Source organism: Vipera berus (assembly GCF_964194415.1).
Source record: "Vipera berus genome assembly, chromosome: 15".
Classification (NCBI taxonomy): domain Eukaryota; kingdom Metazoa; phylum Chordata; class Lepidosauria; order Squamata; family Viperidae; genus Vipera; species Vipera berus.
The window spans coordinates 8,619,149-8,632,536 of record NC_138218.1 but is presented as its reverse complement, the minus strand read 5'-3'; the positions used below and the strand labels follow the sequence as shown (position 1 = coordinate 8,632,536).

General features: G+C 47.6%; 1 protein-coding gene across 3 annotated transcripts; it reads left to right on the top strand.

Moving 5' to 3' along the window:
* The first annotated feature begins 1,256 nt into the window (after nt 1-1,256).
* Nucleotides 1,257-11,738, top strand: TRAF1 (TNF receptor associated factor 1). 3 transcript variants are annotated; one of them, XR_014028009.1, is made up of 10 exons: nt 1,257-1,766; nt 3,166-3,250; nt 4,715-4,813; nt 5,375-5,491; nt 5,698-5,763; nt 5,915-6,325; nt 7,277-7,454; nt 7,854-8,002; nt 10,733-11,019; nt 11,724-11,738. XR_014028009.1 is itself a non-coding variant. In XM_081339825.1 (9 exons), exons 1-9 carry the CDS (start codon nt 1,555-1,557, stop codon nt 10,949-10,951), a joined length of 1,536 nt encoding a protein of 511 aa, XP_081195951.1. In that variant the 5' UTR covers nt 1,257-1,554; the 3' UTR covers nt 10,952-11,494. The 3 variants fall into 3 exon arrangements, 2 of the variants coding, with proteins under 2 accessions (XP_081195951.1, XP_081195952.1); XM_081339825.1 differs by lacking the exon at nt 11,724-11,738 and having other exon boundaries at nt 10,733-11,494; XM_081339826.1 differs by lacking the exons at nt 4,715-4,813; nt 11,724-11,738 and having other exon boundaries at nt 10,733-11,494.
* The last annotated feature ends 1,650 nt before the right edge of the window (nt 11,739-13,388 follow it).

The window sequence follows — 13,388 nt, the reverse complement described above, 5'->3', positions numbered from 1 at the left end:
GTGTCACTGTTCCGACAGATGGAGACAGACTTTGAACATGAACATGGCTGCAGCCATGTGCCCTACTCATTTTCGGTTGACACCACCTAGGTGAAGAGATCCTCTTACCTCTTATACATATATATGGAAAACCTTTGGGGGTGTCTACTCAACGTCCTAGAGGAAACAGCTCTTAGGAGCAGCAGATGAGAAATCCTAGTGGCCAGTCAAGCCAAACAAAACATCTCCACTCCCATCGTTGGAACAGCTTGGCTGGGATTATCTGCCAGCTGCCCTCGGAAAGCTGTTTGGGCAAACTTCACCGGATCCAGCTTTTATCATGATTAACCGCTCTCCCGGCTCATTCAATTACCTGACACTCCACCGGGCGGTGAGAAAATAGGTCAGCCTAAGAGCTACGGTGGAGATAGGTGGAGATAAACGGTAGGATTTGGAGGCAGAAGCCTGGGGGGCGCAGCCTAGCAGGAGGAACAGAAGGGACACACACACACACACACACACACACACACAGAGACGTGGGGGGAGAGAGGTAATTGCTTCTCATAGGGAGAGAAATCATGCAGGTCACTGGCCCCCACCTCCTCCAGAAGACCAATTTGAGTTTGGACACCCACAACCCAATCTTATTATTCATTTAGAGAGGGGGCGGGGTCCTCACCTTACAATCCCAAAGTGTCTGTCGCTAAGTGAGACAATGAAGAGAGTTTCCCCCCCGCCGCCCATATTTTACAGCCTTCCTTGCCGCAGTGGTGAAGTTAGTTAGGGTGGCGAACCTCGCTTCCCCCACTGATTTTGCTCGCCTGAAGGTTGCCCAAGGGGATCACGGCAACCGTCGTACGTACATGCCAGTTTCCAAGCGTCTGGATTTTTGATCACCTCCCCCCCCCCCCGAGGTCGCGTGCTGCAATGGCCGTAAGTGCAAAAAAAAAACAACCCACAAAAAACCCACAAAACGGTTATGAGTTGCTTTGGTAACAACCAACAGCCACTCAGTAAAACAGTTGTAAGTGGAGGATGGCATGGAAAGGGGGCAAAATCCCTCTGCAGAGGCTGAGACCCCCTCTCCTCCCCGCCCCCCCAGCCTCCCTATCCAATGGGGAGGAATCTCCTTCATGGGTTTCGCTGGACCTTGTGGCCCCAGATTCAGCCTTGCTGGCCTTTCCTGGCCTCCGCAGTGCGTCGTTGTCATCGTGGTTGCTGTGTTTGTCGGGGGAATTCAAAGGGTGGCTGTGTAACTTCCTGTCACAGCTGCCTCAAAGCTTTCGGCTGGGCTCCTCCGTTCAGCCCAGCCGAACATCCTTGGGAGGAATGAAGTCTTGCTAGCTTTAGCAGGCCAGAGACCCCTTGGTCCTTGGGGAGGGGTCTCTTCCCAAGCATTGCCAGCAGGAGAGGCAGTGTGTTGGAGGTCTGAAGTCCCTATTTCTCTCTCTCTCTCTCTCTCTCTCTCTCTCTCTCTCTCTCTCTCTCTCTCTCTCTCTCTCTCTCTCTCTCTCTCTCTTCTCTCTCTCTCTCTCTCTCTCTCTCTCTCTCTCTCTTGCACAGGAACCGCTGCGGATGGCAGACAGGCAGAGAAACAGCTGTGCTGCTTCCCCAACAGCCTGCTCCCCTCCGGATGGAGCCATGCAGGGCTCCCCGTTTTGCATGGGCAGCGCCAATGCCGGGAAGCCGCAAGATCTCTGCAGCCACGGCCGGATCCTCCTGCAAGGAGACCTCCCCAACCCCTGCAGGAACCCTTATTACTCAGCCTGCCTAACCTGGATGACACGGTGAGTTCTCTTTCGCAAGAGGGAGGACACGTGATGAAGTGGGAGGGGTGTGTGAGGGGGAAGGAGATGGCAGTCAGGAAAAAGGAGAAGGAGAAGGAGACTTTAAGGGGCGGTGGTGGAGATAGATATATATATAGGGGGAAAGGCACAGGGACGGCAAAAGATAGAGCCAGGGCCACAGAATTATGAAGGAAGAAAGCTGGAGAGGCCATCAGCTCACCTGTTTAGGATGCTCGTCCTGTTGAAGAGGTGGAGACAAGGTTTCCTCCATGGCGGACATCATCTTCCAGCTAAGAATGAAGTCCTAACAGCTGTTCTGCCTCCTGCAAGAGCAACTGAACCTTGGAAGCGTCCATTTCTCTCTGCCTCCATTTGGATGGAGAAGGACCGTCTCTCCTTATAGGGAAGTAAATCAAGGTGGACCGGAACACTGGAGGAAAAGTAACAGAATAGCAGAAATCGGAAGGTTTGGGATTAAAGCTCCTGGACTAACCAGGCTTGGGCTGGATCCCACGGTGTGCTCCACTCCAGGAGAATACCAGAATAACAGAGCTGGAAGGGACCTTGGAGGTCTTCTAGTCCAACCCCCTTCTCAAGCAGAAGACACCCCCCCCATCCCATTTCAGACAAATGGCTGCCCAGTCTCTTCTTAAAAACCTTCAGCGTTGGAGCACCCACAACTTCTGGAGGCAGGTCGTCCCGCCGACCAATTGTGACCCAGCCTAGGAAAAAAGATTTCAAGAAACATAATATTAGAGAGTCAGTTTGGTCTAGTGGTTAAGGTGCTGAACTAGAGGCTTGGAGATCAGGAGTTCTAATCCTGCCTCAGGGATAAAAGCTGGGTGACTTTGGGGCCAGTCCCTCTCAGCTCAAACCTCCTTAAAAAATTATTGTGGGGGGAAATAGAAGGAGAGACCTTATTTGAATACTTCTAATTAAAATAAAAGGGATGCGGTGGCTCAGTGGGTTAGGATGCTGAGCTTGTCGATCAGATGGTCGGCAGTTTGGCGGGTCGAATCCCGAGTGCCGCATAACAGAGTGAGCGCCTGTTACTCGTCCCAGCTTCTGCCAACCTAGCAGTTCGAAAGCACGTAAAAATGCAAGTAGAAAAATAGGGACCACTACGGTGGGAAGGTAACGGCGTTCCGTGCGCCTTTGGCGTCCAGTCATGCCGGCCACATGACCACGGAGACGTCCTCGGACAAGCGCTGGCTCTTCGGCTTTGAAACGGAGATGAGCACCGGCCCCTAGAGTCGGAAACGGCTAGTACGCACGTGTGGGGGAACCTTTACCTTTTACCTTTTAACTAAAATAACCTTAAGCTAATTTGTCCTCGGAAAGATTCCAGCTAAAATGTCCTGGGGAATCACTTTCTTTTTCTTTCTTCCTTTTCGCTCAGAAATAATAGCAACCCCATTTCCCAGGATTGTAAAGAAGAAGATTCTGAATTTGCCGGGGAAGACAATTTAGGACCTGAAGAAAAGGTACTTTTTCTTGCCCCTGAACTTAGCAATGGGCCATTATGTGTGTAAACTGGACAGCTGAGAGTTGACAAACTCTCACAAAAAAGATGTGGAATATGGCTTTCCTCGACCGGTGTTAAGGCGGTTCACAACATTGTGTCAAGGCAAAGCAAAACGAATTCCCACTGATTCCACAGCATTGGGAGATTTCAAGTTTCCCAGTGAAAACGTCTCTTATCAAACTGCCGGCAAATAAGAGTGGGTGATCCTAATTCAGTGCAACCGATATGATTTATATATGTCTTTAAAAACATCTTTAAGAGCTGATCTTGCACTCTGGATGGGCAAAGCTGTCTGTTTTATTCCCCCCCCACACACACACATCCAGTTCCTTTTTAAGAATTGCATTTTATTTTTTTATTTTTTTATTTTAATTCCATTTATATCCCGCCCTTCTCCGAAGACTCAGGGCGGCTTACACGCTTAGCAGTAGCCTTCATTCTATGTATATGCCTGCTTATTAGGGCATTATTACAAAGTCAGCTTAATTGCCCCCCAACAATCTGGGTCCTCATTTTACCTACCTCGGAAGGATGGAAGGCTGAGTCAACCTTGAGCCTGGTGGGACTCGAACCTGCACTAATTGCAGGCAGCTGGTGTTACTTAAGGAGGCATTAGCCCACTGCTCCACCAAGGCTATTCTATTCTATTCTATTCTATTCTATTCTATTCTATTCTATTCTATTCTATTCTATTCTATTCTATTCTATTCTATTCTATTCTATTCTATTCTATTAACTGAACTCAAATTCATATTCTACTCTATTCTATTCTATTCTATTCTCTTTTTTTTAATCCCATTTATATCCCGCCCTTCTCCAAAGACTCAGGGTGGCTTACAATTTAAAGCACAAATCAATGTGCTTAGCAATAGCCTTCATTCTATGTATATGCCTGCTTTATTAGGGCTTTCGGCCCCATCTCAAGCGGCATTATTACAATGTCAGCTTATTGCCCCCAACAATCTGGGTACTCATTTTACCTACCTCGGAAGGATGGAAGGCTGAGTCAACCTTGAGCCTGGTGGGACGCGAACCTGCACTAATTGCAGGCAGCTGGTGTTACTTAGGGAGGCATTAGCCCACTGCTCCACCAAGGCTCAGCCATGCACTCCTTTTTTGCCATGCACTCCTTTAAAAACATTTGACAAAGTTTCTGGTGAAAAGGAAAATAATAATTCAGTAACAGGACGGGTCAAGGAGATTTAAAAGTGGTTCTTCTGGATCCAGCTAAAGCTGGGTCCATTTAATTTCAGTTCCCCCATCTTGCAAACCGTGGTTTAGGCCTGAAGATGTGCAATTCCAACCCAGGTTCATAACTTCACAAGCTTGGCAAACCCGCTTAATCCCGTTTCTAACTCGAGCTTTGAAAGCACGGTGGTTTGCCAAAGTTGGGCCTCTGATGCGTGTCCTCGTTTGCTTCCAGGGTCCTTGCAAGGCCACCCTTAACAAGGAGATTCCGGAACTTGCCGTGCATTGTGGGATACCGGGATGCATCTGGAAGGGTCCGATGAGCAATTTGGAAGTAAGGGAGAAAAAGCATATCGGCTGGGGACTGGCTAACTGTAGGGTGAGGAAGAATGGAAGAGATACGGGAGGCGAACCAGTTTGGAGATTAGAGAAGTTCAGACTGCTCTTGGGGGAAATTGTTGTCATTAACTTCAGAGATGGCTTACAGATAGAGAGATCTCCTGACATGGGTGTCGTCAGGCTCGCCAAAACCAAGAAAGACACGTTGCAATTCTTCTCCGCAAATTTCTTTAGCGTTCCTCTCTTATAGACATCCATCTTGCCAAAGCAAACTATGTGCACAATAAAATGTGGACTCTGGGAACCATTGAGGGGGGGGGCAGTCTTCATCCTCTTTCTCTCACACAATCTCTTGCTCCTCGGGAATCCAGCCCTTCCCTTCTGGGAATCTGGACATCGTTAAAAGTCAAAATGGTGGCTACCGCCATGTCATCAAAGCCTTGCTTCTTTTTTTTTTTAAATGCCGTTCCCCTTCCTTGTAGATGCTCATAAACTCCCATAAAAATCAATTTCCTTTTCTCCGGGGTTAAAATTCTTGCCAAAACGTATCTTGCAGGATCATCGCCGCATGTGTGAATATGTCCTGGTCAACTACGGTCAGGCAGCGGTGTGCAGGGTGTTGATGGATCCAAATGCTGGGGATAATCCCGAAACATCCAGGAACGAACGTCAGGTCCTTCCATTACATTTGTCTGGCTTTCCGCATTTTAACTGGATATGTATGTTTACGTCTGTGCGTTATGGCTTCATAGCTCCATGTCTGTATCTGTCTGTTGTCTGTTCTCTATCATCCCTCCCTCATCCCCTTCTTTCTCTCTCTCTCCATCCATCCACTTCTCTTACCTTTTCTTCCACTTTTACCAATCCTTTCCTGAACAGAATCCTTCGGGACTTTGCCCCAGCGATGAAGGTTGCCGATTTTCCAGGATTGGATGCTTATTCAAGGTAGGGCTGGCAAGCCGTGAGCACCAGGATCTCTGCCAAGGCGTGGACACTCCGGCTAGTGCCCTTGATGGATGCCAGGCTGAGAGTTGTCAAACGGGACCAAAGCACTGAGTCCTTCTCCTATCGTGGTTGTCCTGTTCCTTCCCAACAGGGCAACGCAGGGGATCAAAAAGTTCATGAGAAGAACGCAGCAGGGAGACACCTGTTGCTGCTGCTCCAGTATGTCAACCACCTGAAGGGCAATTCATCCCCAAGAGGCAGCCAGTCCAACTCACCTTTAATAGATACCAAGCTTTTGATGAAGACTCCTCTCACCCTGAAGATTCAGGATCCCAGGGGAGAAAGCTCCTTCTCTGCGTCGCCGGTGGAGGAGTGGGAGGTGAGCTGGTGCACCCTCTTGAGAAGAGTGAAGAGGGTCTCTTGGCTGGAGACCAAGCTGCAAGTCTTTGAGAACATCACGTCGGTGCTGAGCAAGGAGATGGCTAACTCCCATCAGAAAATCCTGGCCTTCCGGGGACAGAGGGGCCTTGACCAAGATATGATTCGTGGCTTAGAGCTGAAGGTAAGTCTGCAGAAAGCCAGTGAGGAGGTGTAGGAGAAGGAGTAGCAGAACCTGGGGGTGGAGTCAAAAGAGGGATCAGCCTAGAATCCCTATGTGGTCACAAATGAACTAAGTCTAACTCTCCTTGAACTCTGTTGACCCTAATTTAACTCCAAGCAGATACTAACCATTAGTTGATAAGATCCCTGTGATAACTTCACTGTGATAACAATGAGTTTTGGACATGAGACTCAGCTATAAGCCCCAACTGACAAGGTTGGTGAGTTCATTAAGCCAAAGAAAGAATGTTACTGCTCAGCCGAATGGAGCAGCCCTGCCCTACGTCCTCCACTTACTACCGTCTGTTACAACAGCCTTGGGAAAGTTGACTTATGACCCACCCTGAAAGTTACAGCCGTTGCATCTTCCCCATGGTCTCGTGACCAGAATGAGGGTGCTTGGCAACTGGCTGGCGTTGAAGGGAATTGCAGTGTCCTGTGATCGTGCGATCACAATTTGCCACCTTCCGACCCACAACGTCAACGGGAGAAGCCGGATTTTGCTTCACAAGTTGTGACGATTCACCTAATGAGCACGGTTAAAAACAATCATAAAATTGGGATCTGGTCCTGTAATGACCCATTTTTATGACCCTTTTATGACTTCCACTGCAATTGGGGTCACAAGAGCCCTGGTGGCGCAGTGGTTAGAATGCAGTACTGCAGGATGACTCTGCCCACTGCCAGGAGTTCGATCCTGACCGGATCAAGGTTAACTCAGGCTTCTGTCCTTCCCAGGTTGGTAAAATGAGGATCCAGATTGTCGGGGGCTCATATGCTGACTCTGTAAACCGCTTAGAGAGGGATGTAACGGCAGTGTGAAGCGGTATATAAGTCTAAGTGCTATTGCTATAAGTCAAGGTAAACCCTAAAAAAAACCTTTAAAAAAGAGATTTTTTTTCTCCTCTCGAAGATTGCTGATCTCCAGCGATGCCTGGCCCAGAAAGACGCCGCTCTCGTCAGGCTGGGGAACAGACTTCACTTCTCTGAGCAAGCTTCTTACGACGGCGTCTTCCTCTGGAAAATTACAGATGTTCATCAGAAGTGCTATGAAGCTATCTGTGGGAAGGTCGACGGCTTCCAGTCGCCCGGTGAGGCTCCCGTATCCAAACTGGCCTTTCAAAACGTTCTAAGTGGTAAAGCACTTAGCGTAAACATCCCATGTGTTTTGAGGGCACCAGGGTTGGAGAAGGCTGGTTCAGAAATGGTTCAGTATTAGGACCGTTCATGCTGGAAAAGGGAAGAAAACTTTGGGCCTCCCGCAGCATCCCTCTGCGGTTCCTTAAAGATGCTCTTTCTTTTTTGAGCATTTGTTTGAGGCTGAAAAAAATGCTCCTTCCTTCCTTCCTTCTTCCTTCCTTCCTTCCTTCTTTCCCCTTTAATTCCCTCCCTCTCTCCCTCCCTTCCATCCTTCCTTCCTTCTTCCCTCCCCTCCCCTCCCCATCCCCATGTGAAACTGCTTCTAATTTCCACGTTCTCCTTCTTTCCAGCATTCTACACCTCCCGATATGGGTACAAACTGTGCATGAGGATCTACCTGAATGGAGAAGGCAGAGGCAGAGGAACCCATGTCTCACTTTTCATCGTACTTCTGAAAGGGGACTATGATGCACTGCTGCCTTGGCCTTTCACGCACAAGGTAACAGAGACCTATTGTTGTTGTTGCCATGAAGTGAAACAGTACCAGGGAAGAAAGGATTTTATTCTATTCTGTTCTGTTCTGTTCTATTCTATTCTATTCCATTCCATTCCATTCCATTCCTTATTCTAGTTTACTCTACTCTACTCTACTCTACTCTACTCTGTTCCTTACTCTACTCTATTCTACTCTATTCTATTCCTTACTCTACTCTACTCTACTACATTCCTTACTCTACTCTACTCTACTCTATTCTATTCCTTACTCTACTCTACTCTACTCTACTCTACTTTACTCTATTCTATTCCTTACTCTACTCTACTCTACTCTACTCTACTCTACTCTACTCTACTCTACTTTACTCTATTCCTTACTCTACTCTACTCTATACTCTACTCTACTCTATTCTATTCCTTACTCTACTCTACTCTACTCTACTCTACTCTATTCTATTCTATTCTATTCTATTCTATTCTATTCTATTCTATTCTATTCTATTCTATTTTCCATTCCATTCCATTCCATGGATGGATGAAACCAGCAGTTGTGAAAAAGTGGCCAGAGAATACTACATCATTGTGCATTATTCACATTCCTGATTTATAAGGAGAGGCTAAAAATAAAACAAAACAAGGAAATAGATAATAACAACAAGGGAAACAAATAAAAATCCCTTGCCAGGCCTGGTAAAAAGAAGCAATCTGTTTGCCAAAGCCGGCTGAAGAAAATAACCCCGCACGGCTGAGACGGTTTCACACAACCGTCTCAAATGAAAGCCAAGTCTTCAAACAGCAGCAGCCCTTGAGCAGAACTTGACAACATTCCTGGAAATCCTCAATGACAAATCAAAGGCAAAGTGTTTTGGCTTTTTTCTTCCGCTCCTTGACATAAACCATAAAAAAATAAAAAAAATAAAACTAAGATACAAGATAAAATAAATAAAACAGAATGGGATTAAAAAAAATGCAATGAACCTCAGCAGCAGGGGAGAAACACAACTCTTGGGGCTGGGAATTTGGAGAATTTTGAACCCTGAGTTCATTGGGGTGGGGGCCTCTGACAAACAGAAGACTACAAAGGGACACTCTTCTTCTCCAGAATATCTGATGTAACAACATCCACCAGAATGGGGAGAAAAAGTAATTCTCAAACAAGCTAAGAGTTCAAATTCATCACAAAAAAGATACACGGTGGAAATAAACGTGGATCTTCTTAAACTGGTGCTGGAATCGGAACAAACGCAGAGACTGAACTCCCAGATTTAAAATCCGGGAACTCTTGAAAGGGGCTTACAAGTGGCAAATAAAATAAAATAAAATAAAATAAATGAGCCATTTCCTTTAGATCGGAGTAATTTCAGTGGCAAGTTGGTGACCCAGATCTACTGTTCAGGATCACCCAAAGTTGGATGTCTAGCTGATCAGCCGATTTTATCCAAAATTTATCCAAAATTCATGAAATGAGGGGTCCTTGGTGCTCTGTGAGCTAGGTTGTTTTCCCGCAGGACATTTCATTACCCACTGCTTACACTGAGGATGTTACCTAGTTGGGTCATGAAATGTCTGCAAGAAAACAACTAAGCTTAGAGATTGCCAAGGACCCCATCCTCCTCCTCCTCCTCCTCCTCCTCCTCCTCCCTGACAACCCCACTCCCTTCTAGCACTGAGGAAGTTACCTAGTTGGGTCATGAAACGTCTGCAAGAAAACAACTAAGCTTAGAGAGCGCCAAGGACCCCTCATTTCAACCCCGAACTACAAACATTCATGAAATTCCTTAAATCATGGAATCAGGTCTTCCAGTCCAGCCCCCTGCTCAAAGCAGGAGACCCACTACCATTCCAGACAAATGGTTGTCCAATCTTTTCAACGAATCCACCCGCTCTTTCGCTAGACTTTTATTTCCTTCCTTTCCCGCTAAAGATGATAAAGAGACCCTTTGGTAACCACGGCTGGTCCAGCTGGGATGGTTGGGACCTTGTCAAGGCCTCCATTCTTTGTAAAAAGTGGCTTTTTTTGGGGGGGGGGAGGTTCCCGATCCTATTTCTCCCACCATTCGTTGTCAGGAGGGAGGAAAACTTTCTGCTCTGTTTGACTGGCCTCTCTCTGACCGGCCTCTTTCTTGTTCAGGAGTAGGTTGAATCTTTGGAGAATGGGCTGCTCATCCCGCACAATGTTGATCTTTCCAGGAAAGGTGGAGGAGTTAGTTAAGAGCTGAGGGAGAGAGCTCCCAAACTCTGGACTCCAGGTTTAAAGTTCAGATCTGGCAGGAGAAAGAAGAGTCTTCCTTGCCAACTACGGAGAAGCTTTGCGGGTGGGAGGACAGCCTCCCCCGGAGTGGATTGCCTCCAGGTTGGGGTGCAAAGCAAGGGTGCTACTTGGGTGGGCTGCGGTTTGCTCCATTCTCCCCTTTGGGGAAGTCTTACCAACGGAGAAGCCTTGAGATACTGTCCTCCTCGCCATCTGTTCAACTGCAGGAATGCTTCCATCCGGGGGAGACCTTGAGATAAGGGAAACTATCTGCTCTTTTTCCCTGAACCAGCAAACCTGAAGCTGCTGAGAACCCAGACCCAGCCCAATCTTTCATAGTAACAACGACAATAAAGTTGGAAGGGACCTTGGAGGTCATCTAGTCCAACCCCTGCTCAGGCAGAGTTCCTATCCAAGAAGCTAACTTCCTTCTTCTTCTTCTTTTCTCTCTCTCTCTCTCTCTCTCTCTCTGTCGCCTTGCAGATCACCTTCACGCTACTCAGCCAGGACCACGGAGACGACTTGGTGACCGCCCTCCATCCAGACCCTACCTCTGCCTCGTTTCAGAGGCCAGCGGCTGACACGAACGAGCCCAGCGGCTTTGCCCAATTCGTCCCTTTGGCCAAGTTGCAGTCCCCGAAATACGCTTATTTGAAAGAAGGCACCTTGTTCCTCAAGTGCGCGGTGGAAGCCAGTTCGTGATCCCGCGCCTCGCTGGGGGCGAAGGGCATATATGAAGGCTGTGAGCCAGGCTGAAAAAAACATCCCAGGTGACCGGATGTTGTGCAGACAGGGCTTTGCAATAGACTTGATTTGGTCCTGCAAAAAAGGGCTGATCCAGCCCACCCCTGGTGCTGCCCTGGTGCTGAGCTGTGCGTGCTCCGTTGTCCTGTCTCCAAATCCGTTCCTTGTCTAGTCCAAATCCAGAGTGAGTGGACATTGTCTCTGTGTCATGTTCAGAAGCTGTTTCCCTTTCCTTGCCAAAACCCAAAGCTGGCATGGCAAGATGACAAATCATGCGGCTGAACACGTCCGAGTGCCAAATTTGGGGTGTAAACGTATGAGAAATGTCACGTTGCTTTTTTTTAAAAATTATTATTATTTTTGGTCCAGAGTGCAACAACGTTCACCTCATTAATATTTTTTTTTTAAATGAATTGACTGGACAGGGTTGTTAACAGCCGAGTCCTCATTGTGTCTACGGTGTGTGGTTTATTTAACTGACAGATTAAAGGTGCGTCTGAAGAAGCAGTTCCAGAACTTATTTTAAAAATACGTGGTTGGGATGGAACACATTGCACCATCCACGGGCCTTCTTTTACTCGAAGCAGGCCGCCTTAACAATTTGCTGTTTAAAAAGCATGACATTGCACTGAGGTCGCTCTTGCATCTATTTTCCAGTTGCTTTTGAATCCTGGTGAAGGTTGCTTCGCTTTACATAAAAGAAAGCTTTTTTTTCTTTCTTTCTTTCCAGCATTGCATTCCCTAAGAGGTACAGTAAACTTTGTTGGAGACTGTGTGAAGAACTTACTCCAAGTAAGTTCTAAAGCTGACAGAACCAAAATGTCTTCCTTCCTGTTCAAGGGTGCCTTGGATTATAGAATTTGTTAGCCTTCCTTCCTTCCTTCCTTCCTTCCTTCCTTCCTTCCTTCCTTCCTTCCTTCCTTCCTTCCTGTTCAAGGGTGCCTTGAATTATAGAATTTGTTAGCCTTCCAGCCTGCCTTCCTTCCTTCCTTCCTTCCTTCCTTCCTTCCTTCCTTCCTTCCTGTTCAAGGGTGCCTTGAATTATAGAATTTGTCCTTCCTTCCTTCCTTCCTTCCTTCCTTCCTTCCTTCCTTCCTTCCTTCCTTCCTTCCTTCCTTCCTTCCTTCCTTCCTTCCTTCCTGTTCAAGGGTGCCTTGAATTATAGAATTTGTTAGCCTTCCAGCCTTCCTTCCTTCCTTCCTTCCTTCCTTCCTTCCTTCCTTCCTTCCTTCCTTCCTTCCTTCCTTCCTTCCTGTTCAAGGGTGCCTTGAATTATAGAATTTGTTAGACTTTGTCCCTTCCTTCCTTCCTTCCCCTTCCCTCCCCCCTTCCCTTCCTTTTTCCCCTTCCCTCCCTTCTCCCTCCTTCCTCCCTCCCTCCTCTTCCCTTTTTCCACTTCCCTTCCTCCTTCCCTACCCTTCCCTTCCCTCCCTCCTTTCTTTTATTCATCCATCCATCCATCCATCCATCCATCCATCCCATCACTTTTCTTTCCCCTCCAAGTAAGTTCTAGATGCGCAACAGGCAACTCTTGTGATCAGGACGGATTTCTTGGGAAATGACACAATTCCTTGCAATCTGATCATTTTTTAAAAAAAAAATGACAGCGCAAAGTGACCCAAACGATACCCCCCCCCTTTCTGGAGCAGGGGACCCTAACCCTAACCCTGAACCAAGGGGCTGTCCAGCTTCTTCCGAAAAGCCTCCCCGGGGGATGGAGGACCCCACCACTTCTGGAGGCCAGCCCTTCCGGCCGAACTCTTCTTCAGTCAAAAGTAAGGCCGTCCCTCCCAAAGGGGAATCAAACTGCTCCGAGTTGGCACCTGCCTTTCTGCAAAAGACATTAAGAGGAAGAAATAGGATGAGGATATGAGCCACATTTCTTTACAACTGTGTCACGGCTCACCCTATCGCCGCCGTCGTGACTCACCGCAGAGTTCGGATGCCTTGGAAAAGCTGCTTGCCAAAAAAAAGAAAGAAATTTAAAAAAAAAGGCTGGTGAACATAGTTTTTTTTTTCCAGGCCAGCCAGCCGAAGCGGTGCCAGGAAAGGCGTTGCTTTACTCCTTCCTTGAACCGTTAAGTCCAAAAACACAACAGGGAGGCTGCCGTAATAGGAGTGAAATGGGAGAAGAGCCGACAGCCCAGCTTGTCTGACATGGGTGTAGGGGGGGGGTCTCCTGCCTGAGCAGGGGGTCGGGCTAGATGACCTCCGAGGTCCCTTCCCAACTCGGTTCCTCTGCGGATCGTCTCCAGAAGTTGCGAGTGCTCCGTCACTGGAAGTTTCTCAGAAGAGACTTGGGACAGTCCCTTGTCCGAAACCGTACAAAGCGGGCTGGACTAGACGACCTCCAAGGTCCCTTCCAGAACTTCTAGTCTGATTCTGATTTCACTCC